This window comes from Camelus dromedarius, chromosome 20, assembly GCF_036321535.1.
Source record: "Camelus dromedarius isolate mCamDro1 chromosome 20, mCamDro1.pat, whole genome shotgun sequence".
NCBI classification, from domain to species: Eukaryota; Metazoa; Chordata; class Mammalia; order Artiodactyla; family Camelidae; genus Camelus; species Camelus dromedarius.
Window position 1 is genome coordinate 2,396,857 of NC_087455.1, and position 27,192 is coordinate 2,424,048.

General features: G+C 53.3%; 1 protein-coding gene across 5 annotated transcripts in view; it reads left to right on the forward strand.

The window, feature by feature from the left end:
* Window positions 1-27,192, forward strand: part of SLC45A4 (solute carrier family 45 member 4) — a 69,752-nt gene that overhangs the window by 18,600 nt on the left and 23,960 nt on the right. For 4 of the 5 annotated variants that reach the window (XM_064476791.1, XM_064476792.1, XM_064476793.1 and 1 more), the window contains exon 2: window positions 21,384-22,018. In XM_064476791.1, coding sequence (XP_064332861.1) covers window positions 21,775-22,018 — 244 coding nt within the window. In that variant the 5' untranslated portion in view covers window positions 21,384-21,774. Of the gene's footprint in view, window positions 1-21,383; window positions 22,019-26,558; window positions 26,709-27,192 lie in introns of those variants that run through there. The other variant, XM_064476794.1, reaches the window with a different exon arrangement.

Consider the following 27,192-nt stretch of genomic DNA (forward strand, 5'->3'; position numbering starts at 1 on the left):
TGAGATGCTGGGTGTTGGTTTTTATCCCAGCGGCCGAAGTTGCAGAAGATGACAGGGCGAGGACCTGTGGTGCAGGCGGGACCGACATCTCCTTCTGGACGAAAGCCCATGTGGAGCCAGGCGACCCTGAGCCCCCTTCTCAGCCCTGGGTCTGGTTCTGCTCAGGCCTTTCCCGTCACCATTCTCCGGAGTCAACCTTGCTGGGGGCTGGGGTGGGGCGGACGCTCGGGACAGGTGCAGCTAAGTGGGCACTTAGTTTCTTCGACCTTGGCCACGTGGGGACAGGGAAGAGTCCCTAGGCCGGGGGGTGGCCAGCACCCAGGAGGACCCGCCAGAGGGAGCGAGAACCTGCCTGCCCCGAAGCCTCTTTACGAGATGTGGGTGAATATGGCTGACTTGCTATTGGATTAGGTTTTTCTCTCCCAGGGGAGAAACCAAATAAACAGAATAGAGTTACTTTGGGCCACTGGCCAAACGAGAAATATTTTGGATCTAGCGCCCTTTCTCTCTGGGTCACCATTTACTGTAGAAGGTTTTGACTCGTATTCCATTTCAGAATGGGAAGAACGGCTTATTTTTCAGAGTGGCAAATAAGGAAAAGAATGAAAGTATCTTGGAGTTTCTGTTTCCAGAGGCTCCCCTGGGAGGAACATTTTTATAGACACTAGACGTCCTCGCCAGCCCTGGCCAACTTTCCATCCCGAGATGGCGGGGCTGGGCCCTGGGAGGCCCGGGCCCCTCCACCCGCTTCCAAGCACCTGCCCCTCTCATCCTGCGGCTGACCGGCCGGCCGGCCTCCTCAGGGTGCGCACTCCATGCCACCCAGCTTCCCCCGTGCCTGCGAGCTCCCTTCTGGGACTCTTCTTTGTAGACCACAGACCTCAGCGTCTTCATTGTTGAGCTGTGGAAGGTCACTGTCGTCACTAAATCTCAGGACAAAGCAAAGGCAGAAGCCAGTGAAAAGAAATGTGACTGTAGCCGTTGTTAAGGCAGGTCTGTGCTATGACGGTCACACGGAGACATCCCCTGTGTCACTTCCTTAACTTTGTTAACTGGGATGTGTCCAAAGCAGCACATTTGTGAGGCCCTCCCTTGCTTAGACACACATGTGCTGGGCTTGGGCTGTGGGACTGTGGTGCTGAAACGCCCTGTGAAGTTCTGGGAGCCGTGCCCTCGTGCCGCCTTCGGGGTTGGTAATCGCTCGGCCGTTGGGTCTAGACTGGAGTCCTAGCCTGAGTCCGTGTTGCCACCTGTCTTCTGTGCCTTTAAGCTGTGTGCTTGGATGACCGGAGCCCCTTCGCTGTCCTCTGTCTGGTGGGCTCCTGGGATCGCCCTGAAAATGTAGGCAGAGTTGGGAGCTGATGCTGATGCCTGGAATTTCTGGAGAAGTCGAGACATTCTAGGCTGCAGGGCCAAGAGCTTCCTCGCTTGTCCTCCATTCTGCCTGCCTCTCCCGTCCGTCCCAGGGCTCTGGACTGGAGGCCGCAGGGAGGCCTGTAACCTCGTGGCTGGGAGGGAAGCTGCCTGTGCCGTTAGACCTCTGCCGGCGTGGAGGCGGGCTGCTGCTGGCTCCCCATGGAGAGGGGTGCTATGTGCGCCCCCACCCCAGCCTTCCTCAGCACGGAGGCTCTTGGTGTCCTTGGGGGTCCTAGGCTCAGACCTCCCTCCCCCGAAAGGCTCTGCATACAACTCAGATTGTGGGGGTCATTTGGTGGTGAGGTTGTGGGCTTGGAGTAGAAGAGGCTTTCGGTGTCAGATGTGGCAAGCTGCACAATAAGGTGCTAGAGTGGCTCACCAGTGCTTTCCTGTCCCTGCAGCCCAGCCAGAAGCACCTGCTGGCCACCAGGCCCCAGGGTCTCACAGAGGCTGGCTGAGGATCTGCTCTGTCTCACTGTGCTGGGTGTGAGGCCCTGCTGAGATGTGCCACCTCTCCGTCTGGCCTTATACAGCCTGTCCCACTGCCGGGCACCCAATGAGACGTGGCCTTGGAGCTGTAGGAGGCAAGGGGACCAGTGCAGGCCCCTTGACCTGCGGCCACTTGTTCAGGCACTAAGGGGACAGAGCAGATTCCAGTGACATTGTTCCAAATCTTAAAGGCATAGCTGCCTCCACGGGGAAAGTGGTTCACTTCCTGGAGGTCGTCTGTTGCGTGCAGCCTGGGCCTTGGGCGGTGAAGGCTGAGGTTGTCTCCTTTGGAGGGCAAGGGAGGCAGAGGAGCAGCAGAGGGACGGTGTGGGGGGTGGGCTGATTGGAGACAGACTGTCCCCAGTGGCCCTCGGGTCCTGGCCTGCATCTGCTGGGGACAAAGTAGCAAGGGCCCTCTAGAACCAGCGGGGGAAAGGAGGAGCTGGCTGGGGAAGCTGCCGCCAGTGGGGGCAGGGCTCTGCGTGGAGGCAGGGCGGCCTGAGCAGCTAAAGGGATTGTCAGTGGTCTCAGTGGCGGAGTGGAGCACATGTGTGAGTTCTTCTCGTCAAGACAGGCAAACATGCAGCGCAGACTGCTTGTGAGTCTGTTCTGTTCAGGCCCACTCAGGACAGACAGCCAGTGTTCAGAACTTTGAGGAAGTCCTGCAAGGGGCACCTGGGAGGCCCGGAGGAGCCGGCGTCAGGGCAGCTCTGCTCGTCACTGCCGGCGCCCAGGCCTCCCCACCCCATTCCTCCTCGGGGGGGGGGTGCCCCGCCCCCCCCCGCCCCCCGCCTGTGGCCTGGAGCCTGGTCCTTGCGAATGCTTGCCTGTTCCCACAGGAGTTCCACGTCAGTGCTCACACTTGCTCCAGACTCCTGGAAGCCCCACGACCCACCTGGGTCAGTTTAAGTTCCAGCCCCTCCCTGTCCTCCACCTTAGGTCTGCCTGGGGACTGCTGGTCAGCAGGTCTGCCCTTCCAGGCTTGTCTGCTGGGCTGTACTGGCCTGTCCACTCGTGGGTGTCTCTGAAGGGACAGGGTGGGCCCCATGGTCACCGTCACTGGAAAGTGCCAGGCGGACAGCACTATTCATGGAGTGAGTGAACCGTCCTGCTCCTGCTGAAAACCTCCAGCTCTGTCCCCTGCGTGGCTCCTGGCGGGCGGGCAGCCTGGACACGTGCTACCTTGGGGTCTAGGCCAGGGTCCTTCCTTTCAGGACACCTAGGAGTCGGGGTGGGAGGGTCAGAGGGAAACCCTCCCCGAGATGTCGCGTTGCCCGCACGCCCCTCGGGCCTCTGGACAGGCCCCTGCTCTCTACGCTCCCGCTCACCAGCGCTCCCGTGCACCTAGCTGACACCCTAGTCCTTGCTGGTCATCCTAGTGGTGGGCCAGGTGCTGGGCAGAAGTTGGAGGTGAGGTTGTGGGTCAGGGGCCCTGCGCCTTCATTACAGAGAGAGCAGGCTGCACTGGGTTCGGATACCTGAGTAGAACACTTAAGCTAAATTTTTGTTCTTCTAATGAAAATTTATCTTTTTTAGTGACAACTCTGGGTAAAAATCCTCATAAAACTGATGATACCATCATTACTAGACTACTCTTTTATTCTTCTGGGCCATTCAGAAGTGAGGCCACGTTCAGTAACTTAAATTCTGTTTGATGGTTCCCCATTGTTTCGGTAGTTTGTCTCCTTGGGACCAAGCACCTGAACACTGCATGCTCTGTGCTGGAGCTGAACAGGGCGTTCGATTCACGGGGAGTTTGCAGCACTGTCTTACCCAAATGTGACCAGAGGCTGCCCGTTCTGCTCCCGAGCTCAGGACCTCATGAGCCTGTTGCACACAGTCATCCGCGTCATTCCGTCCCCAGGACCGTGTGTGGGTGTTGCCTCATCTCCAGGGGGGAAGCGCAGGGCCGAGTGTCCGAGTCCCAGCTGTTAACAGAGATGCGCTCGTGGTTCAGGCTTGGCGCCTACTGGGCTGCACCTTTTCCCGCCTCTGGCTGGGAAGCCCAGCCTGTTTCCAGGACGGTGCAGGCTCACTGGCAGAGTGCTGACACCCTTCAGCTTGCATGCTTTGTCTCAGAAGGAATGTGGGGAGGAGGAGGGAGCCTGGCCTCTGAAGATGGAGGATTCAGGGTCAAGGCCTGCAGGACCCCAGCTGAGCCTTCTTTCTCCTGCCACGCCCCGGCTGCCTGCTTGTCCTGGAGCCTTTCTGGCCCCCTTGGCGCTGAGCCGTGCCTGCAGTTGTGCGTTTGCATCCAGTTCCTGCTGAGTTGCAGGCTCATGCATTAAACTTGAAAAGATTCCCCCAGGTGAAGTCAGGGTGAGTAGCGTCTGAAGCCGGTCATGGGAGCGCCCGGCACACCCCGCCAGCCCGCCTTCCCCTCGCTGTCTGCCTTTGGTCACCCAGGCTGCTGAAGTTAAACCAAATTTAATCAGATTTCAGCTGTAACGCTCCTCGTTTGCTTTCATCCCAGCAATCATCTTAAAATCTCTCCTTTTAATTAACTCCATTTTCCAGTTCTTTCTGTTTGCCAGGCTGTTGTACTTGCTGAGTGCCTGGTGCCCTGCCCCCCTGCGGGGCGGCCCCAGGACGGGTAGGCAGGGACCGTGGGGGACCAGGGCCCGGAGGCTCGCTCCCTTCCAGCTGCTGCTGTTCCTTCTTTTTTTCTTCATAAAACTGCTTCTTGGGCAGCTTTCACTTCTCCTGTAGGCAAGTCCCAAGCTAATATTTATCCTGCGAAGTATCTTAAAAATGCTGGAGGGCGGTTATTTGCCGAGAGCTTTATCAGTCTTTGAAAGAGAGTCATTGTTACATTGATAAACTGAGGCAGTGCTTACAATAACCAGATTGTGTCTGAACTTGCAACCTTTAATGCAACAGTTAGTTTTTGTTAACAGATGAAATTGTGTTGGCTGTTCTTGTGAAGAGGTCTTTATCCATGTGTGTTTTGTTTGTTACTGGCAGGCGTTTGGCATGTGCTGGGAGAGGGGAGACTTGGCACCCCGAGCGGATTTGTAATACATTCAGGTGTTACTCATTCCGTGATTGGCAGGCTTTTCAGGAATTCGGACTGCTGCGCTTGGAGCCCTGGCTTTTTATGAATTGTCCCTTTGGAAGTAGAGATGCTTCCTTCCAGGGGAAAAACTGGCCTCACCACGCAGTCTTCAAAGACTTAACAGAGTGTCAGAAAGGAAAAGCGATACAAATCACAACCTGCGGTAGACGGTATTACTTATGTGCAGTCGGGAGGTTTCAGGTCTAAAGGAAAATACACTGATGGGGAACTTAGTCCTTAAAAAAGTTTTCCAATAGAGACCTTTCTTGAGGATGTTACTGTCCAGTAAAAGGAGCCGCTACCTGGGGCTTCTCCAGAATCGGTTTCCTATGTGTGGCCGCCCCCCTGACTCTTGACTGGGTGGATAAGAGGTGGCCCTGGAACAAGTGTTGGGGGTGGGAGGAGGGGGTGAGGACAGTGCCTGTCGAGGCCGGGAGGAGATCCCCGCAGCTTGTGCACCAGGACAGACTTGGGGACTCGGCATGGCTGATTGGGCGGCAGTGAAAACTGGAGCAGGAGGTCCGGAAAGTGAGTTAAAGTTTACCAGGGACTGGGCCCCCCCTCCCCCCCGTGAGGGTGTGGGGCTGGGCCCCATGGGGGGCAGAGCAGGCGGGGGGGGGGGGCCATCAGACCAGCCAGGTGGCCCTGCCTGAGTGCGGGCGCTCAGCAAGGTCCAGGCCCCCCCCCCCCCCCCGCCAAGCTGGTGGAGTTGCGTCTGTGCCCGATGAGACCTCAGTCAGGACTAGCTCTTCCTCCTGGGCCAGCTGGCTCTGCCCTGCTGACTCACTGCTCCTCCTTTGTCTCTGTCTGTCTCTGTCTCTCCGTGTCTCTGTCTCTGTCCCTCTCTCCTGACTCGCCCCCTGAGCTGCACGTGGCCTAAGCGGGGCCGGAGGCAGTGTCTTCCTGCCGTCCCCACACGGCCACACAGGTGTTCATCCCTGTCTATGCCCCAGTGTCCTCGTGGGTCTCAAAATCTGTGTTTAAAATATGGGTGGTTGGCTGAATTGTTGGGGGGATGAACTGAGTTCCTCCAGGGGGGAAAACTCACTTTCTTGCCTAACGTAACTTTCCCAGGTCATTTTCTAGATAGGTCTCGCATATAACATTTATTTACTTTTTATCATGGTAAAATATACCTAACGTAAAACTTACCATTTCAACCATTTATAAGGGTGCATTTCAGTGGCATTAAGTGCACATTCACAGTGTTGTACAGCCGTCGCCACCATCCATCTCCAGAACTCTTCTGTCTTCCCCAGTGGAAGCTCTGTACCCCTTACAAACATTTTTAATGCACCTGAAAATTCATCGTAGTTAGGAAGCTCCTGTGGTCAGTGCTGTGTGTTCACAAACTTAGCGCCTGTTGCTGAGCGGTGGAAAGCACTCCCTTCTGGTGTTGGGACTGTCGGAATGTCAGCCGCGGGCCGGGCTGACCCGAGGGCAACGCAGAGGGGTGTGTGACTGACTTTTGGATGGGAAGTGTAGTGTTTAAAAGCAGTGACTTACTATATTCAGTATCTTGTAGTGACCTGTAATGAAAAAGAATACGAAAATGAACATATGTATGTCTGAAACATGCTGGCCACGAGGAAGCGACACATGGTAAACCAACTGTGTTTCAGTAAGTGAAATAAATACATAATTAAGTAAAGGCAATGAGTTTTAAGTGAATTATCGTTTGCTTCCAGTAGAGGTGAGGTATGATGTGTTCTGCTCCCATCCGTCTTGGCACACGTGGTGTCTGTGATACACGTCCAGGTCATGCTGTCACATTGAGTTTACATAAGTTAAATGTACTGTGTGTATCTGAGGGCTCCATTGTGCCCGAGCAGCTTGATTTTAATTGCTTCCCCAGTTTTAAAGACTCTTGTGCTTCATGCTCCTGAACTTTGGCCGGGCTTTGTGGCGAGATGCTGCTCTTTGGGGGAGGTCGGTGGTCACTCTGTGTTCATGGTCTTACCTGGGGCCCAATCGTCTCTGCGTCCTAGGCACCATTTCACTCGCATCAGCGTGAGGCGCCCAGGCGGGGAGCTGGCTGGAGCTGGCTGGTCTCCCAGAACGGTGAAAGGAAAGAGCTGTAGCCACGTTCGTCAGGCCCTGTGTGGACCCACACTGCGTGGTGTGGGTGTCATCCTGCAGAAGGTGACATATGTACTTCTGACCATTGTGTCAGGTGTGGTGGAACCGTCTAGCCCTTACACCCACGGTCACCTGGATGGCAGGTGCCTGGGAATTCTGGCCTCCTGTCCGGCGCAGACCCTGTTTCCCAGGGTTGTGTCTTCGGCTGTGTTCTCAGCGCTGGCTGGAGGCTGCATTTCTGCTGGCGCACACACAGGAATCTGGTTGTGGAGGGCAGTGCTTTAGGCCAGGGGGACATCAGTACCCACAGATTAATGAATGGGAAAGGTGCCCCTAGGTGTTTGCAGCTGAGAAACCCAAATGAGGCCTTTGGCCTGGGAAGTCGGGCACCATCTTGGCCGCTGGCAGAGGAAGGTGCTGTACATCCCCCAAACAAGAAGCAGAGTTTCTCAGTCCCAGGAGGACCTGCTTCAGACCTTGGTGCGGGGCCTTTCTGTTTTGTCCTGCAGAGAAGAGGAAAGAGTTGACTCCTGTTTCTCCTCGGTGGGCGTGGTTGTCGAGGCCGGTGGTGAGTACCCCTGGGTTCAGTGCATTGTGGGAGAATCTGTGATACACAAAGCAAATGGAGGTCCAGCTAGGAGAAGGCTAGAAAAGCAGACTGAAATCTGAGCTCCAGGAGGAGCTGTAAGTGCTGCTGAATGAAAAGCCCTGTGATCGTGATTAGAAACCCGAGTCACCGCTGAGTCCAGTCCACACTGGGACACCGGAGGGAGGAGTAGCCTCCAGGTACCAGAACGCTGGGGAGGATCTGCTGCGTTCCTGGGTAGGTAACTGAGCAAGTCTGGAGCCACTTTGATGCTGCCGTCAGATGAGGGAAGCTTCTGAGACAGTTCTTGGTGTTCTTGGTAACCAAGTCTGCACCAGCTCTAAGTGGACCTGCCACGGGTGCTGGTTCTGCATTGGTGACTTTTCCAGGTAGGGGGAGGATTAGTCGTTCAGGTACCGAATTGGGTTTCTTCACAGAATGTTGGGAGACCTCCAGGTTAAGGGCTACTCTGAAGAGGGGGGAGGACAGATTCCGTGAGCTTCTAGTCTGATTTATGCCATTGGGAAAACTCCCTCTTGCCCCTCTGACCAGGCAGGAGTTGTCCTGGGTGCTCCAGTGGGTGCCCTGAGCTGAGGTGGAGTGGACATAGGAAGTGGCTGCCTTGCCCCCTCGTCCGTCCCCCACCTGCAGCCTGCCTGCGGATGGGGCTCCCAGCGGGGACTGTCCTGGACCACGGCTTCCTCCTGTAGTTGACGTAAAGGGGCCATGAGACAGTAGGGGGCTGACAAGGGTGTGGAGTTCACAAGTCTACAGTGTGGCTCTGAGTACGTTCTTGGCAGCTCACAGGGGCCGCACTGTCCTGTAATTGCGCAGACCTGACTCATCCATCTCTGCAGGTCAGTGAGCCTCAGCCTGGCTCAGGTGTGCAATCAGGGAGGGATGCAGAATGCTGGGTTATGGTCCTAGAGCGTAAAGATGAATTCAACCCCAGGCTAATGCCGTGTGTAAGTTCTCTTCTTTCACCAAAATGTTAGTTTTTTTTTAAAAAACCAGTTTTGATTTTAACATTCCTCAAGTATATTTCATACTTCTCTGTAAAAACAGTGACATTTTGTGTTTACCTGACACATGGACCGTATTTCAAATAATTCCATATTGTTAGACAGTTAATTTGTTTCCAGATCTTACTTTTGTAGCATTGCGTCCTTTCTTGCCTTAGGATAAACTGGGACTCTGGGAGCTGCTTTGACTGGGCATTACATATGCTGTAAGTACCGTCAGAAGGTTTCACTACATCTCGGCAGTCTTTAGTGGTAGCCCTTAATTATGCCCCTGTCTTTGAGGTCAGTTCTTGATTATACGTGTGTAATGTGAGGAATCTTTATTTTCATTTGTTAATACCATTTGGTTGTTACAAGTGTCCTCAGGCAGCTGGCGACCTGCCTCCGTCTCCCTGTCAGGGACAGAGAGGTTGAGTCCTCCGCTGCCTTGCCCTGTGCCTTAGCTGAAGTAATTAATTAGAAGTTCAGAGAAATACCAGCCTGTCCGAGAACTGCGGGCCGCGGCTGCTCACTTGGCATTTTAGGTGATCCCGCAGCTCAGTTTTCCTGGGCTAGCCGGGATTCTAGGATTCTAGGAGCTGCACCGGCGAGAGGCTTGTTGCTGTTTCCATGGTAGCCAAAGCTTCATTCTGACCCGAGCAGCAGCTTAATCTAGCAAATCGGTGCGAGGAGCCTTTAGAAGAAGGGGAGGGGAAAGACAAACCTCACAGCTTTTTAATTAAAAAAATACAACCTCCTGCTCACCTGATCGTGCAGTTGAAGGAAAACCATGTGAAGGGCGGAGGTGAGGAGTCACATGAGCAGGCCTCTGTTTTAGCAGAAGGCAGACGTTGCAGAGGGTTTACTCTGGGGGGCGGTTTGTCCCTGTTTCCGAGTAATTTCCTCCTAAGCGAGCTTTCTGAGTGTTGGATGCTGGATCTTACCCTCCTTCACACGTAGGTAAGTTTGCTTCAGTAGAGGGCGAAGATGGGACCTGTTTAAGAGGATACTTGATTTTAGTCCTAGCCCTTGCCCTGCAGTTTTAGGAAGTGGAACAGGAAGCACGTTGACGGGGTCCATATTACAGATGTTTGCTGTCCTGTAAGCTGTCCCTAGAGGTTGCTGGTTCGGCTTCCATGACCCTCTCTACTTACTATAACCTGCTGTTGTGCTTTCAGCTGGTCTAGAGCGTCGGCTGCCCTGGGGAACGAGGGCAGGGGTGGCCCGGAGTCCCGCTGGGGCGCGATGCCGCGTGCTCTCCGTGCGGGGTGGAGTGCACACCCAGCCTCGGAGCTGACCGGGGCTCCCCTGGTGGCCTTCTCGTGGAGGGGACCTGAGCCTTCCCCAGCCCCTTCCAGAGTGGGGGCAGGAAGGGGGCTCCCTGGGGCTCACCGTGAATTCCATTCAGCTCACCCCCACTCCCTGCCACCGGCCCGCTGGGCTTTTTTCCAGGGAGTCACGATCCTCGCATGTCTGGGCAGGCCTGCCACCACGAGGAACCTGCAGTCATTCCCTGTCCCCGAAGGTCCTATGAAATTATTGTTGGGAGCCTGTGACTCTGTTGGCAGTTCTGATGTTTGCTTCGTGGATGGGGAGTAGCTTCTGGAGTTGGGTGTGCTGGCAGAGGAAACCCTGGGCCCGGGAGTGGAGGGAGTCCATCCTCCCAGCAGACCCGTCAGCCTCCTGCACTAGGCCAGTTGCTTCCCGGCTGGAAGGTCCTTGTCCTCAGAGCTGCTCGGTGCCCTTCCAGGAGGGCTCTGTCTCCGACATGCTGTCCCCTATGGCTGCACAGCTGGCCCGGGGTGGGGGGGGGCACACAGCCTGCTATGGCTAAGCTCTTCGCCTCTGGTTTAGCGGTGACGTCCCCTGTCCTCTAGGTCCACTGGGGCCTCTGTGGCCCCTCGTGCTCTCTGCTGCCCCTGAGGTCACAGATCTTGCATTGGGTGGGGAGACAAGCACACGTGGCCGATTCCTGCCTCAGTAGAGGTCTGGCCAGGGCGGTGGGAGGCAGAGGTCGTGCTCCTCCTGTTCTGGGGGACCAGGAAGTCCCTGGGCCAGCGGGAGACCTTTAAGGGTCTACGATTTACCGCTGCAAAAGCAGACACCCCAGAAGCCTCCCAGCTGGTCTGGGATGAGTCCACTGGACTGAGTTGGCGTCACACGGGGCACCAGGACCCCTGACAGGCAGGTGGGGGCTGGTTTGGAGGGCGCTGCATGTCAACCCTGACCGCCATTTCCTGCTTCAAGGACCCGGGTCACACCTGAGAGCAGCTGGACTTGTGCCCTGTCTCATTAAAGTTTAGTAATTCCTGCAAAATTCCGTGTGGACATGACGTTGTGAGCTGCGGGGTGTGGTGACTTTAAAAATAGTTCTAAGGTAGAGTGTGTTTTGAAAGTTTACTTCAATTGCAGTATGCCAGTTTAAAGGCATTGAAAAAGTGAGCCCACTGCTCATTGGCACTCACGCACTGGTCTCTGCTTCCTGTTCAGAAGAGGAATGGCTCTTCTTTGATCTCTGTGATTATCCTGCTCTTCTCTCTGAAAGGGAGGGATTTCTAAAAGTTGCTTTTTCTTTTTAATGAAGTAATTGCGCTTAGCCTGGTCCTCTGCCTCCCGAGCTTGAGAATTCATTATTTTAAAGCCATCTGGGGGCCTGTGCTGGCCAGAGGCTGGACTTCCCACGTGATCCGAGCCCCTCCTGCCCGTGGCCGTGCGGTCAGTGAGTGGATGGAGCCAGGTGGGCTGCTGTGAGCCGAGGGGCTGCGGGCCTCCTGCAGTGCCATGGTGGGGGAAAGGTGGAGACGCTGGTGTTGGGTACCCCCCGGGTCTGGTGGCTCCTGAAGGAAAAGTGGGGGCTGGGACACCTCTGAGGATGCCACGCCCTCAGGTCCTCTGTCCTGTACACACACAAGGGGCTGCGTCCCCCTCTGAGAGCTTACGGTGGGTGTAGGGGAGCCCTGTAGTGAGCGTGATGACCCGGCCTCCTGCAGGAGTGGGCAGCCTGGCTCAGGACGGGTGCCCTCTGGTCAGGGAGACCCCGGGCACTGTCTGGGAGAGGGACCAGGGAGCGGGGCCGGGCTGTGTGGTCAACAGAAGGGCCGTCGGGAGAAGGAGCTGGAGGCCCCAGAGGGCTGCTGCTGCCCGTTGCTGGGGTACTGATCCACTGAGAAATACTTGAACTAGACGGACTGGTTACAGTGTAGCAGTATTTTCATCCCCTCACCCCTTGGGGCCCCTTTCCAGAGTTCTTTGATTCAGTCTCTTAATACTGAGGATATGTGACACACACCCCCACACACACCCCCACACCCTCCTTCCTCCCCTGCCCCCTTGGCAGACTGATCAAGGGAGCACAAATTAAAAGGGCTGTCAGGTCTTACATGTGTCCTGTTTGGTCTGTGAAGTGTCCTTGACGAGGTCTCATGACGCAAAATGCTCTAAGGCTGGCTTATGAAGAGTTAAGTCCCAGTTCAGCTTTGGATCATTTCTGCCTAGCGGGGCCTCACACTGTCCAGCTGGGACCCTTGAGAGTGGCCGGGTGTGGCCGTCGATGGAACCGGAACGCCAGGTCGTCAGACCTGCGCCAGCGGCTCGCGCTCGGTCGGGCGTGGAAGCGGGTTTCCCTGCAGACTGTGGGCCCTTCTGCAGGGTTCTGGGTCCGTGGACCAGGTGGAGCCCAGGAATCTACATTTTTAAGTGCGTTTCCTTCGGCCTTCCTGGTTCACGTGGTTTCAGTGTCTCCGTCAGTTTGTGTCCCATGATGGAGCACTCCCAAAGCCCAAGTCCAGGAGTCGCTAGTGTTCTGTCTTCGGGGCCCTGCTTCCTGGTTTGTGGATGCCTCTGGGGTCTCATAAGCAGTGATCCCAGTCATAGACCCCTGCCCCGTGACCTCATCCATCACCTTGGGGGCTAGGAATTCAGCATGTGAATCCGGGGGACACAGACACTTGGACCAGAACACGCACTGATCCACAGGGATGCTGAGCTGTGTGGTTTGGGGATACCACAGTGTCACTTGTCTGGTTTAAATGTATGGTGTTAATTTTGTAATTCTTCAGCTCACATATCCTAGACCAGAGGCACACTGAGCACAGGAGACAGCCTGGGCTTCTGCAGGTGACGCACATGAAACCTTGAGGCGGGTCAGTTCCTTACTGGATAATTTCAGGTGTGAAAAAGGGTCACCAAGTTGTGGCAGCCAGTGTGACCACCTCTTAATGCCTTTCTTTTCAGATGTTTTTGATTATGTCTTCTATTTTTTTAATGTGAGAACAAAACATTTTTGAAAAATAAACTTGATTTTTTAGAATAGTTTAAGCGCTGCAGCAAAACTGAGCATCAGGTACCGAGTGCCTGTATTACCCCCGTCCTCAGACGTGTGTAGCCTCCCCGGTTATCAGCATCCCCCCGCAGTGTGGTCATTTGTAAGCAGGCGAGCCTGCGTGGCCACGTCCTGATCCCGAGAGACCGGAGACTGTGCTGGGATTTGCTCTTGGTGGTGCACATCCTTGGGTTTGGGCACATGTATAATGCGTGGCTTCACCACTGGAGTGTCATACAGAGCAGTGTCCCTGCCCTGAAACTCTGTGCTCTGCCTGCTCGTCCCCACCCCCATCCCACACACACCGCTGGCGGCAAGTGATTTTTCTACTGTCTCCATAGTTGTGCCTTTTTCCAGAATGTCATAGAGTTGGAGTCGTACAGTGGGCAGCCTTCTCACACTGTCCTCTTGCTTAGTGCTGTGCATTTAAGGTTTCTCCGTGTCTTTTCGTGGCTCAAGAGCTCTCTTCTTTCTAATGCTAGAGAATATTTCACTGATGCACCACAGGTTATCATTCACCTACTGAAGGACATCTTGGTCGTTTCCAAGTTTTGGCCATCATGAATAAAGCTACCATAAACATCCACGTGCAGGTTTTTGTGTGGACATAAGTGTTCAGCTCCTTTGGGTGAACGCCAAGGAGCACGCCTGCTGGATCGTACGGTAGGAGTGTGTTCAGTTCTGTAAGAAGCCGCCCAACTGTCTTCCAAAGTGGCCGCAGTGCCTGCCCTCCCGTTGCTGTGCGTCCTCGCCAGCCCTGGGTGTTGTTGGTGTGGTGGCTTTTGTCTGTTCTAGTAAGTGTGCAGCGGGATCTCATTGCTTTCATTTGCATCCCCTGATGACCGGTGATGTGGAGCAGCCTTCCAGGTGCTTACTTGCCATGTCTCAGTCTTCAGTGAGGTGTCTTCCCATCTTCAGCCCATTTTTAAAATTGAGTTGTCCCTTTTCTTACTGTTGAGTTTTGTGGGGTTTTTGTATATTTTGCGTAACACTCCTTTATGAGCTGCATCTTTTACAAGTACTTTCTCCCATCTGTGGCTTGTCTTCTCCTTCTCTGGACACATTGATTTTATATTGGAAACCAATGGGATTTCTTAAATGCTTTTAAGGAAGTAACTTTACCAGAAAGCTTTCTTCCCCCCTATTCTATCACAGATACTTCGACCTTGTTCGATTCGATTTTATACCTTTCTCACTCTTGGCCCAAAAGCTGATCTTTATATGTTGCTGTTTGTCTGGCTTCCCTGGCTTCTGTGCCGTCTGTAGGTTAGGTTCTCTGCCGTGGTCACAGGGAGTGGGGAGAGGTGTGCTGGTGGCGATGGAGAGGATGTTCTAGTCAGTGTTGGACAAGGTCATCCGTAGGTAGTAGTTGACTATGTTTTATGAAAACACTGGTAGTTGTGGCTTTTCGAGGGTAGAGATGTCTGTGTTTAAACGGTGGGTGCATAAAACTGGGCACCATAAAGCTGCTGCTGCGCATCTCCAGGGCCCTGGCCCTGCGCTCTCGCACGCGCAGGGGTGGGGGCGCCGTGCCCGGAGCCAGCGTGCATCAGCTGCACTGCAAACGTGCGTTAACCGCCCCAGCCGTCCTCCAGGACTTGTGAGTCACTGAAGTTTGTCGTCATACTACTATGGAATATTGTGACCATTACGTAGAATCTTAAACTGTCACCAAAGCTTGGGTTGCCTGTCAAAACTTCCTCCGCGGTTCACTTTTTGTTAACATTAAGTTTACAGCCAGCTGGTCCACACAGCAAATTGTAGGAAGTCATGTGTTTTGGCATCAGTTACCCTTAAATTAGAAACAGGACAATAGAGGAAGTTGTTGATTGGAACAATTGTAGTTTCCCGTGTCTAAGTGCGTCTGCAGACCACGACCAAACTGCTGTCCCTGGCGCAGGCTCCGTGGGGTGCCCGGAGTGGCCCGGGGGGTGCCCGGAGCGGCCCGGGGTGGGGGCGCGTTTTCTGAGCTCTGGAAAACCTGTCTTTGGAGTTTTTCTGGCTTTTTGAAGAGGAGATACTGGGATAGGTCTCAGCGTGAACTCCGCACTTTCCGACAGCCCCGGAGGAGGCCCTTGGGAGCACAGGCCTGCCTGTGCTCTCGGAGAGGAGCCACCTGATCTTTCTTAAATTGCTTCAGTGCGTTGTCAGGCTTTAGCCTGAATTAGGTGCTTCAGAGGAAAGCATTTTCATGGTTTCAGATATTACACCTAATAGCTCTGGCGTTTGTATAAAATAGCTTCCTTAAAGAAAATGATCTGATTGCTTCGTGGATACCGCGTTGTGGGCAGGGAACCTGGCGGGTCCGGCCCTAAAGGGGATGGCACGCCGGGCTCGCAGGCGGCCCCGCCCTCACGCCGCCTTTCCCTCTCCGAGCTGCTCTCCTTCCCTTTCTAAGGGGCCCTCAGATCGGAGTAGGTGGGGGAGGCTGTGGGGAAGCAGCTCAAACTCTTTGCAGGGTCTCTGTGCCCAGGACAGTGCGCGTGTGCCACGTGGGCGCTTGTTCCACGTCTCGGAGCCAATTTTTAGTTCAGACTGAGGGGAACCCGAGTTTAGTCTCTGACGAGGCGAACACAGTCCTCCCTTGAGCTGAGTTGGGACACCTTTATTATGGTGTAATTCCCGGCAGTAAGCTACACGTGTTTCAGATGTGCAGCCTGATAGTTTCGGCAGATGTGCGCGAGACCACCACAACCAAGAGGAGCGTGTGTACTTGGGTGACGGTTGGATATGTTGTTGGTTGTGGTCATTGTCTTCTTTTTTGCCCATTCTCAAAGAATGAGGTTATCCAATTAAAATATAAAAAATCGTTAGCCTTAACTGGATGGGAAGGGACACACATGGACTTTGGGTGTTGGAAATGTTCTGTTTCTTGACATAAATTAGTCACGACTGATTGAATGGCACACTTTTCACTGCGTGTAACCCATCGCTGAGGAGATTAGCAAGCACTGCTTCCCTTCGCGTGTGCAGACCGACCCACTGGCAGATGCAGGGGAAGGGAAGGCCCCATCTGCAGTGGCTAAGAAAAGGCAAGAGTGAGTAGGAAGAAACTTAAGCAGTGTGCAGAGCTGTAGAAGGCGTATTTTGAAATTCTCTAGAAAGGCACTGGGGTGGGGCTGGACAAACGGTGAGACGGCCCTGCTTCTGGGCCAGGGTGACATGGCAGCCTGAGGGTGGCAGTTCTCCCGAAGCTAATTTATAAAATCAATGGAGTCTCAGTAAAAATAGCAACAAAGCCCCACCCCCAAGCCCCCAGGGTTAGTCAAGCTCTTGAAGGACTTATTCTCATAAAGTGCTTGCAAATAAACATGCAGGAATGAATGGGATCACTCTGGGAAAAGAAGCTGCCCGAGAGGTCGGCCCCCACAGAGATGCGGACCTGCTGAGTGCGTAGTTCTCAGCGAGGGCCCCGCGGGACGTGGGCAGACGGGCACACTGGTGGGGAGAACAGGAAACTGAGATGCGACCCAGTGCGGGCCTGGCCGCTGTGACACGTAAAGGGGAAGTGTCTCCAAGTGCTGGGAACGAGCTTGTGAGTAAATCATACTGAGACAGCCGGATGGCCCCGGGAAAGTTGGCAGGGGCTCCGTACCTCTCACACTGCACCTCACACCACACACACGTCGGAAATGTCCCCACTGGCTTTTTGCGGGGAACCGGTGGTGGGCTTGAACACCCTCCTGCCCACGTGCACGGCCCGTGGAGTCCTCACAGACAGGCCAGCATTCGCAGGCGCGTTTCCCATGTCCTGTGGACCCAGGAACCCATCCTTCAGCCATGGCTCTTCAACAGAAGTGCTCACCCTGGGTCTTCCGACGCTAACCCCTGGGCTTTTGGCAGAGCCAGCTTCAGGATGGCTGGTCCCCGGTCTGGGTGGCCATGGTCCTCTGTGCTCCTGCCCCCTCCCCAGCCCCACCACTTAGGTCTTTAGGTGCCCATGTTCCTTGACAAGGTGATAGGACCCTTATTTCTGAGACTATAAACTTAACTTTATTTTGAAGTGGTTTCATAGCATCCCCTGCAATATTATCAAGTCCCCGGGGCTTTGCAGGAAAGGAGTGTTTGGACGCAGTGGTTGCACCCAGTGATGTCCTGCTGTCGAACAGCCGGGCGTTGTCCTCAAGGGGCCAGACTGTGAACCGGGGTGGTCAGGTCTGTGAGGAAGGCCAGTGTTCTCTGGCGCATTGATTTCATTAGTCACGCCAGCCTTATGTAAAACTGCTGTTTGGAAAGCCACCTCCCTGTTTTTAAAAAGCAAGGCCTGCTCTAGGAGACTGTGCTCACCGGTGCGGGTGCTCGCAGCCCAGCTAGAGGGTAAACGCTGCTCGGACGGGTGCGCAGAGCTCCGGGACTGTGCTTACCGGCTGCGGCTTCCACGCTGGGCCCACCGAAGATGCTCACCACACGTGCGGTTCCCACCCTTGTGGACGGCAGCGGAGTGGACTGTGTGAAGTCTCTCCACGGCACCGCTGCGTTTGCTGCTTGAGGGAGGGCGGCGGCTGTGGTACTGCCTGGACTCCCCAGGTCACAGGGGAGCCCACCACGCTCTCGCCGTCCCACGAGGCTGGACCTTGGCAGCTGGGCACCCACATCACCAGGGCAGACAGCCCCCAGCAAGCACTGGTCTGTCATTCTCTCAGTCAGCCCGCTGGGCTCGTGCCTGGCTAGGCACAGGGGGTGATATGAGAGGGACAGAAGCTGGGTGACAGTGTCTCTGGTGGGACCCCGAGTACAGTAGCCCTGGGAGCCCTTCGCGGGGTGGGGGTGTGGCGCTGGGCCTTGAGAAGAGCCTTCAGGGACTCAGAGGGAGTCAAGCTGAAGGTGGGAGACCCAGTGGGCCCAGGTTAAAGGGTGCTGAGCCACGGGCAGGTGGGCTTCATGCTGAGAGCTCAGGGGAGAGTGGAGAACAGGGCGAGGGGGCGGCAGGCATCCTGCCCTGAAGGCTGATCCCTGCCCTCTGATCCTAGAAACAGGCATCGGGTTGGGCCTGGACTGTGGATGGGCTCCCCCAATGGAGCACCGGGGGCCTTGGAGATGCAAGCCCCACCCCTGGCAAGTCCCCAGCTGCAGAAGGCTGCGCGCATGGCCAGGGTTGGAGGGGCACCGTGTGAGTGTCTGGAAATGCAGGGTCCCTGGGCCCTGAGACCAGCCAGCAGCGCCCTCAGCGTAAGGCAGACTGCTGTCTGCTGTCGGTCAGGCGGCTGTGAGCAGTGGGAGAGGCTGTGAGCAGTGGGAGAGGCTGTGAGCAGTGGGAGACGGCCGGTGGTCGGACCCCGCCCTAGAGGAGCCCGCCCCGCCCTAGAGGAGCCCGGGGAGCGCAGACCGTCTACCAGCTGCCCCCTCCCTCCCTCCCTCCCTGCCCCACTTCTTTCCAGAGGCCGCTGTGGGACTGTTTGTAGAAGTCTGGTGGGAACCCCGGACACAAGGAGGAAGTGGGGTGTGGTGACTCGCATTGTAGAGGGGACACTTGACTGACCTCCTGGCTCTGCCAACGTGCGGCTGTCCTTGAATGTCGGGCCCTCTGCCCCTGAAGTGTTCAGTCCACAGCTCCTCGGCCTTCCAGGCAAAACCAAGACCTCTTGCTGAGAAACCCGTAGCCGACTCTGCAGGCCTTTGAGCAGGCGCGCCCGGGCCTGGGGTTGGAGCCCAAGGCCTGAGCAGACCCCGCAGGCCCGTTGGCTGTGCTCAGCTGCCTTTTCTTTGAAAACACGTCAGGGGGTGCCACTACCTGTGGTGTGGGTGAGTTGACGGGGAGGGGATGGCTCGCACCCCTTCCCTCTTGTAAACCTGACCCTAGACACCCTGCCTCCTCAGGGCGTGAGTGGCTTGAGCTCACCTGCGTTTTCTGGTTCTGTAAGCAAAGGTTGATTCAGGAAAACACAGCGGTAGTGACATTGAGGTTGCAGCTTCTGGTCCAGTTGATTGATTCAGAGTGTGATAATCAAGGGTTTCAGCGTTTTTAAAGAAATGTTTTCCTGTTTAATAATCATTCTCTGCTGTGGGGGCGTCCTGGCCACTGCAGGGTGCTGAGCCCCAGCCCTGGCTTCTAAAGAACTCCAGGCATCACCCAGGGTCCCCAGGGGTGCAGGTATCCCTGGGTGAGAACTACAGCCTTGAAATAATTCAGGTACACTTGCTGTGGAGCTTTATTGCCTAATTTATAGCTGTTGCTGAAATGATGCTTTATTTCAGACGGGAGTCTCAAGATAGAGACACAGTGGGACAAGGGTGTTCCTGCCGAAGGCCCAACTGATCAGTAAGAGCTTTAAAGACACGTCCTGATACACTTTCTTCACATAAAAATGACCCATCTTACTGGTGGGAAAAGGCATTTAAAATTATTGATCTCATTTTGGTCTAAGAGTGGCAGGTTGAACCCAGAGGAAAGTCATGAGATTTTGCCTCGGGGTGGGAATCGCTTGAAAGACAGGCATGGAGTGACAAGGATGGATGTTGGTAACTTAACGCTGGATGGTTATTTAAAAAATACTGGTTTGTTTACTTTGTGTATATGAGAAAGTTTCATGCTAATACGTTTGCAGAGAAGATTGTAGGAGAGTGACCGTGGGGAAACGCCGGCTGTTACTGAGATACTGATTATTTGGTAGAGGATGTTGATAAACTTGAGAAATCTTGGGTAGGGGCTGCAGTGAAATTTGGGGCATCAGAAGCAAGTGTGTCGGTGGGACCACTGGGACCTGGGACCCCCCAGGAGGTTTTGGTTGAAGCATGGAAGCCCCAGCCTGATGGAAGAGTGAGGTGGGGGCTCAGAACCCCAGGGGCAAGCCAGGGAGCCACCATCACCTCCAGGCTTCCCCGAGGAGGAGACTCAGTGAAGAACACCCTTCTATCTCTGGTACTTTCTAGGGAGGAAAGGAGAAGCTAGTTAAGATCATCCTTGGTTAAATCAGTATTACCTAGAAATTAAAAAAAAATTTTATTGAAGTACATTCAGTTACAATGTATCGATTTCTGGTGTACAGCATAGTGATTCCGTTATATGTAGATGACTTTTCATATTCTTTTTCATTGTAAGCTATTACAAGGTATTGAATACAGTTCCCTGTACTGTACAGTAGGACCTTGTTTTTTTATCTATTTTATATACAGTAGTTAGTATCTGCCAATCTTGAACTGTTCACCCTCCCTCTTTCTCCCTTGGCAATCACAAGTTTGTTTCCTATGTTTGTGAGTTTGAGTTTGTCTCTGTTTTGTAATAAGTTCATTTGTCTCATTTTTTAGATTCCTTATGTGAGTGATATCATGTATTTTTCTTTCTCTGTCTGACTTCACTCAGTATGACAGTCTCCAGGTTTGTCCATGTGGCTGCAAATGGCATTATTGCATTCTTTTTTATGGCTGACTAGTATTCCAGTGTGTGTGTGTGTGTGTGTATGTGTGTATGTATGTGTGTACACATGACAATTTCTTTATCCAGTCATCTGTTGATGGACATTTAGGTTGCTTAGAAATATTTTTATTTAAACCAGTTGTTGAAAATTTTTGGTAAGCTATCAACCCACAGACCTACCTTAATATAAAATGTAACACATTGTGTGTGATTTCAAGGTTACCTGTTTTAACACAGTTCAGACTGAACAGAAGCCCATTGTCTGGAGGTGCATGTGCAGAAGAGGGAGGGAAAAACCGCATCCTTGGTCTTGCCTTGCACGGGGACGATGATCGCTTTCCTGAAACCTCCCTAAAGGACCCTGTAGTTAGAGTCTTGGCAGCCGACACTGTACGTGCTGTGTTCATCCAGGCAGAGAATGGGGCACGAAGCTGGGTCCAAGGTACTAGGATGCTGGAAACAAGATTAGGGGACAGGTTCCAGAGCCCCTGGAATGCTGTGTACATTGGGGTTGGGGTTTGCAAGCCCCTGGATGTGGTGTTTAGTGTTTGGCGTGCATGTACTTCTTTTTTTTCCGGAGAGGGGTTATGACTTTCATTTGATTATCAAAAGGTTTCCTAGCAGGAAGGTCAAGGACCATGGCTGTAGACAGCCCACAGCAGGAATCCAGGGTGGACTCTGAGCTTCCCCTGGGCAGGTGCACATCCTGCCCTTTTCCCTCCTCCTCCACCCCCTCCCCAGCCCCTCCACCCTCACCCTGCTAACACCTTTCCTGTGCGGGGTCCCCAGGGCCCGGAGCAGAAGCTTTGAGCTCTTTCTGTGTCCTCTTCCCTCATCCAGCTTCACTTTGCTGTCCCATCTCTGTCTGTCCCCCTTAGCCCCCGGATTGGTTCCACACAAGAAAACATGCTTTCTCTAGACACTGAGTTTTGTTTTCTCCACAGACAACCCCGGGTAAGCACCAGAGAACAGAGGTCCGTGGTTTCCTGAGTGGCCAGGGATCAGCCGCACGGGGGCCCGCAGGTGGGGGCTGGGAGGCCAGCAGGCGCCGTCTGATGGGCGGGGCTTCTCCTCTCTTGCAGACCCACCAGTCACTCGATGGGGAGCGACGGCGGACCGCCTGTGTGTGTCACCTTCCCACCCCTCTGTAGCAAGGAAAGGAGCGTCAGCACCTCTTCAGTAATGATGATGAAACTGGTATTAACTGAATGGCAATTATGGATTTTTAACTCTAACTCACAGTAAACCAGCAAGCCATATGTGCCGTCAACCAAAAGTCATCTCTTCGCTGCGTGTCTCATCTGATTGTGAGAGGTTTCAAGACACCTGTTTGTGCAAGGAGGAATATAAGTGTTACTTGCCAGAGGAGCACAGCTGAAGCAGAAAGAGAAGGCATCTTAATTTATCCTTAAAGATATATGATAGTATTATTTATATAGCTAGAGTAAATATATATATATTTTTTCGGTGGTGATGAAAATGGCCCCACAGAATGCCGACTCAGAGTCTATGCAAGTTCAGGAGTTACCGGTGCCCCTGCCAGACCAGCAGAAACCCAGAGGCACGGAGGCCGAGACGCGGGATGAGACCGTCAGCGAAGGGTCCATAGACCGCATCCCCGTGCGCCTGTGGGTGATGCACGGGGCGGTGATGTTCGGCCGGGAGTTCTGCTATGCCATGGAGACGGCGCTGGTCACGCCCATCCTGCTGCAGATCGGTAAGTGCTGCCCAGGGAGCCCCACGCGGGGACGGCGGCAGCTGGGCTGGGCATCCTCCAGGGCCCTGGGGATAGGTGTCTCCATCTTCTCTCCCTTCAGCCTCTTCCGATCCATTTCCTCCTGTTTTCACTGGGTACAGGGCAGGAACCGGTCCTGGGGTGTTCACAGGGACTGACAGGTTTTGGCCAGGCGGCAGTTGGGCATCGGGGCAAGTGCGTTCGGCATTGATAAGCTCTAACCCACCTGCGCCCACCTCCCCCCAGGTGCCGTCTGCTGGGCCCCAGCCCGCCGTGGGGTCACCAGCTATGTCATCCTGGGAACCTCCCTGCCCCTCATTCACTCGCAGACCAGCCCCTGGTCAGGTATGAGGCCATGCTTATGAGGACAATGCCCTGCTATTAGAAAACTCTGAAGAATGCTGTTTTCTTTACTTCTCATTGCTGACTTAAATCTGAGTCTACTGTGGACTTCAGGTGGCTGAATGATGGGTATTCCCAGAAATACTGGGATTCTCAGAGGTACACTCAGGCCAGCATACCGAGCCTGGTATGTGAAAACACGGGCACCCCTTCCAAATTACCACTTGGGATGGTTTAGGTCCTAAAAATGTGGTCATGGTGTTTAATTTTCCCTAATGTGTAAGGTTTTAAAATCTGTGATTTTCCAACTTAATGAGAGATCTGGAGGGGGGTACAGCTCAGTGGGGGAGCCCATGCTTAGCACGCACAAGGTCCTGGCTTCAATCCGCAGCACCGCCATTAAAAAAATAAACAAACCAAACTAGTTATCCCCCCACCCCAGCCCCCAGAAGGAAGGTCTGGGTCAGGGCCCAGCTGCTGGAAAGCACGGCGCGTTTCAGAAGCCCGCGTGCGCAGAGCAGGGTGTATTTAGAATCTCTATTTTGGCGGTTGTAGGAATGTTTGTTTCTCCAAACATAATAAAATACTTGTTGTTCCGAGAGCGCGCACCAAGGCCCACTGCGGTGCCGAGCAGTTGGGGGCGTGGGGACCCACTGGTTTTGGTGGGGGCAGCGGCCTGGGGCCCAAGTCACGCTGTGCAGCTGTCCAGACACACCACTCATTCTCGGACCATCTCCTGTCACAGGGGGTCCCGTGCCCACCCCGCCCCTCGTCACCCAGCACATCACAAAGGAGCCTGTGTGTCCCTCCCCGTGTTTAGGTTGCTGTGTCTCAACATGTGTTCCTGTTGGCATCCGCATGTTTCATTCATCTTTAAAACCGTGTGAGGCCTGAGAAGGCTTCCCAAGGTCCCAGAGGGCCAGCGGCCCAGGTGAGGTGCGGGACCTTCTGGAGAGTTCCCTCCTTTCGTCTCTGTATTTCAGCATCTCACCTTCCCCAGGTGCCCACCTGTGCCAGGCCGCATCCCTCCCACGCGGCTTCCTCCGGGGATGCGGGCTGGGAAGGCCTCTCAGGGCACCAGCCCGGAGAGGCCTGGTGAGCTCAGGAGCCGAGACCACCTCTGAGGCCATACCCCAGGGTGGGCAAAGTCCAGCGGCCTTAAATTTCAGCAGACAGTCATTTTGTCCCTGGGATGAGCAAGACGTGGGTGTGTGGGTTGAGGTCATTACAGAGGCAGCTGTGGTGACACGCGCAGAGGTCACAACCTCTGGTGACTGAGAGGCACACTGACGGCACAAGCAGCGCTCTGGGAGCTGCTGTTTCCGTGTTCCTTTGTGGTCGGCCCTGTGTGTTGCGGCTCAGACCCTCGTCCTGGTTCCTGGGAGTTTTCACACTTTTACAGGTTGTGCGTCTCGTTTCCGCACGACTTGCATTTCACTGTTGGTTGTAAGTACTTCATGTATCACGTGAGACTTGTGTTGATTTCAGATAATCCAGGATAACATGTACTGCTCACCTTACTGTATAACACACAGGCCGCACATTAAATGTAGCTTTTGAAAGTTACAGGTACGTGTGTTCCAGATAAACTTCTGAAAACGATGATGGTGAACGGGAGAGTTGTCACAGTAGGTGGCTGTGGCAGACTGCTCCAGAGGGGATGAAAGTGTCCCTGTCACTGACCCTAAGGACCGCACACACAGCTCCTGGTCCGCAGGAGAAGAGGGCTCATGGGCACGGGGTGCTTCTGTGGGTGAGAGGAACGGCACGCAACGGGAGTTCTCAGACGGGGTTTAGATTTGTCCAGATGCCGAGAGGGGCTGTGCTGTAGTTGCCCTCTCAGGGGCCGCAGGGCGACGGAGCGCCCGGCCTTGCCAGAGGGCCTTGTCGGCCACCCCCAGGGTGCGGTGCTCATCGCTGGGTCTGGGGTACTAATGACTGTCAAAGCTGGTGCGGAGGCAGTGTGCTCCCTCTCGAGGGGGCAGTTATAGATTGCTTGATAGACGCCTACAGTTGTGCAGCCACCTCCACAGTTAAGACCAGGAACACTGTCATCATCCTACAAGGCCCCCCGTGTCCCCTCATGTCAGTCCACGCCGGCCCTCGGTCACCGCCAGCCTGCCTCTGTCACAGTTTAGCCCTTTCCGAAGTTCGTATGAGCAGAATCGCACGGTGTGTGGTCTGGTTCCTACCTGGCGCGGTGCCTCTGTGGCCAATTCATCCATCCTGCTGTGCTGACTAGGGGTCCGCTGAACCAATACACCCCCTGTTTTCGATTCACTCATCAGCTGGTGGACATCTGGGCTGTTTCCATTTGGGGGCTGTTTTAAATAAAGCTGCTCTGAGCATTCACCTGCAAGTCTCTGTGGATGTGTGTCTCATTTCTCATGGGTAGAGACCCAGGAGTGGGACGCTGGGTCACATGGTAAGTGCAGGTTCACTCTTAGAAGAGCAGACCGTTCCCCCCACTGTTGTGAGTGCCAGTTTCCCCACATCCTTGACAACATGTGCATTTCCCTGATGAGTAGTAACACAGAGTATCTTTTCATGTGCTTATTGGTCATTTGTTTATCTTCTTAGATGAAGTGTGTGTTCAGATTTTTTGCTGATACTTTAAACAGGTTGTTTGTCATATGAACTGCAAAAGTTCTTTATACAAACGTGTTTTTTTTTTTTTAGATATGTTTGTAAACATTTTACCCCAGTCTGTGGTTTTCCTTTCTTAACGGTATCTTAAAAGCAAAAATTTTTCATTTACATGAAATTTGGTATATCAATTTATTTTATTCTTTTTGTTTTAACTGAGAAAATCTTTGCCTGACCCAAGGACATAATGATTTTCTTATGTTTTCTTCTAGGTGTTTTATAGTTTTAACTCTCACATTTAGATCTGTGATCCATTTTTTATTAATTTTTGTGTGCAGTACGAGTTGGAGGGTCCCTCCTTCCTTTGGCATGTAGAAATCCAGTTTTTCCAGCACCCTTGGTAAAAAGGCTGTCCTTTCCATTGAATTCCATGGCACCGTTGTTGACAGTCAACTGGCCACATATACGCAAGTCTATTTCTAGACTCTTCATTCTGCGCCATTGATCTGTTTATCCTCAGTGCCACAGAGCCTTCGTTACGGTGCTTTACAGTACATCTTGAAATTAGGAAATACAGGCTCTCTAACTTTATTCTACCTTTAAAAACTTGTTTTGGCTGCTTTAGGCTTTTCACATTTCCATATAGATTTTAGAATTAACTTAACCATGTTCTATCAAAAAAGCCTGCTGGGTGTTTACTGGTATTGTACTGAATCTGCAGGTGAATTTGGAGAGAATTGACAGCTTGATGTTGGGACCTCCAGTCCATGAACATGGTCTCCCTTCTGTATACATCTAGGTCTTTAGTTTTTCCTAGGTGCTTTTTGAAATTTTTAGTGTATGGGTCTCACATGTATTTTAAGTTTATCCCCAAGTGTTCAACTCTGTTAAGCTATTGTACTGTTTTAACCTCAACTTCTGATTGTAAACCACTATATATAGAAATATAAAAATCTTTGCTGTAAATTGACCTCATATCCTTCAGTCTTGCCAAGCTCACTTAGTTCTGGTAGCTTGTAATGTCTGGGAGATCTGGAGTGACGCTCCTTCTGTCCTGATATGGGTGATTTGTATCATCTCTTTATTTCCTCATCAGTCTGGTTAAAGATTTATCAATTGTATTGATCTCAAAGACGTGGCTTTTTATTTCATTGATTTCTCTATTGCTTGTCTGTTTCTTTTTCCATGATTTATGCTGTTCATTTTTCTCTTCTGCATACTTTGGTTTAAATTTGCTCTTCTTATTACTTAATGTCAAGCTTAGAGCATTGGTTTTTAGATATTTCCTTCCTAATGAAATCATTTATTAGAATTTTTATTTCTAATAAATAAAACCACCATTACACAGAGGGGTCAGGAGTGAGTATAGATGGGACCCCAGAGACCTCTGCAGTGCGTGCTGTGGTCAGCAGCCTCTGAGATGCCCCCGTGGTGCCCCCCACCTTGTTTTCATGGCCTCGTATAACCCCTTCCTCTTACGGTAGTTTCTTGTGACCAACAGACTATGACAACAGAGAGGGGTGTCACTTCCGTGACTAGGTCACAAACAGTTGTGGCTTCCATCTGGTCAGAAGGCGCTCTCTCTTGCCTTCTTGGCTTGTACACTTTGATGAGTCAAGCTGCCTTCTTGGAGAGACTCAGCGTGGCCAGAAACTGAGAGAGGCCTCCCCTCCTGGCTGGCGGGGACCTGAGGCTCTCAGTCTGGGAGCCTGTGGGAAACTAGATCCTCCCATCAACCAGCCAGGTGAGCCTTGCCTTCCCCGTGCAGAGCCTCGAGATGACCACAGCCCTGGGAGAGATCCCACGCGGGACCACCCCGCCGAGCCGGGCCTGGGTTCCCGGCCATAGAAACTGTCAGGTGATAGATGTTCTGAGCCGCTCTGAGGTGCACGGCTTGTTGGGCAGCAGTGGGTAACTGATGACACGTGCTCTGTTACTGTTTTTGACTGCACCATTCCCCCTTTGTAGTTAGGAATGTCATTTGTATTTTCCTCATTACCTAAATATTCATGTTAGAAAAAGGCATAGAAGTGCTTTAGACGGAACACATTTGTATTGGTAAATGTCTCAGCACGTCTTTACATTAGAAAGTGGTTGTGTTTTGAAATATCAAACAATAGCAAGCCTGCCCTTTCTTGTTCATAAGATTGATTCTCCAGTGAAAAGGTTCCCATGGAAAATCAGCAAATGGAAAACTGAGAAGTAAGTCAGTTCAAACTCTGCCATCA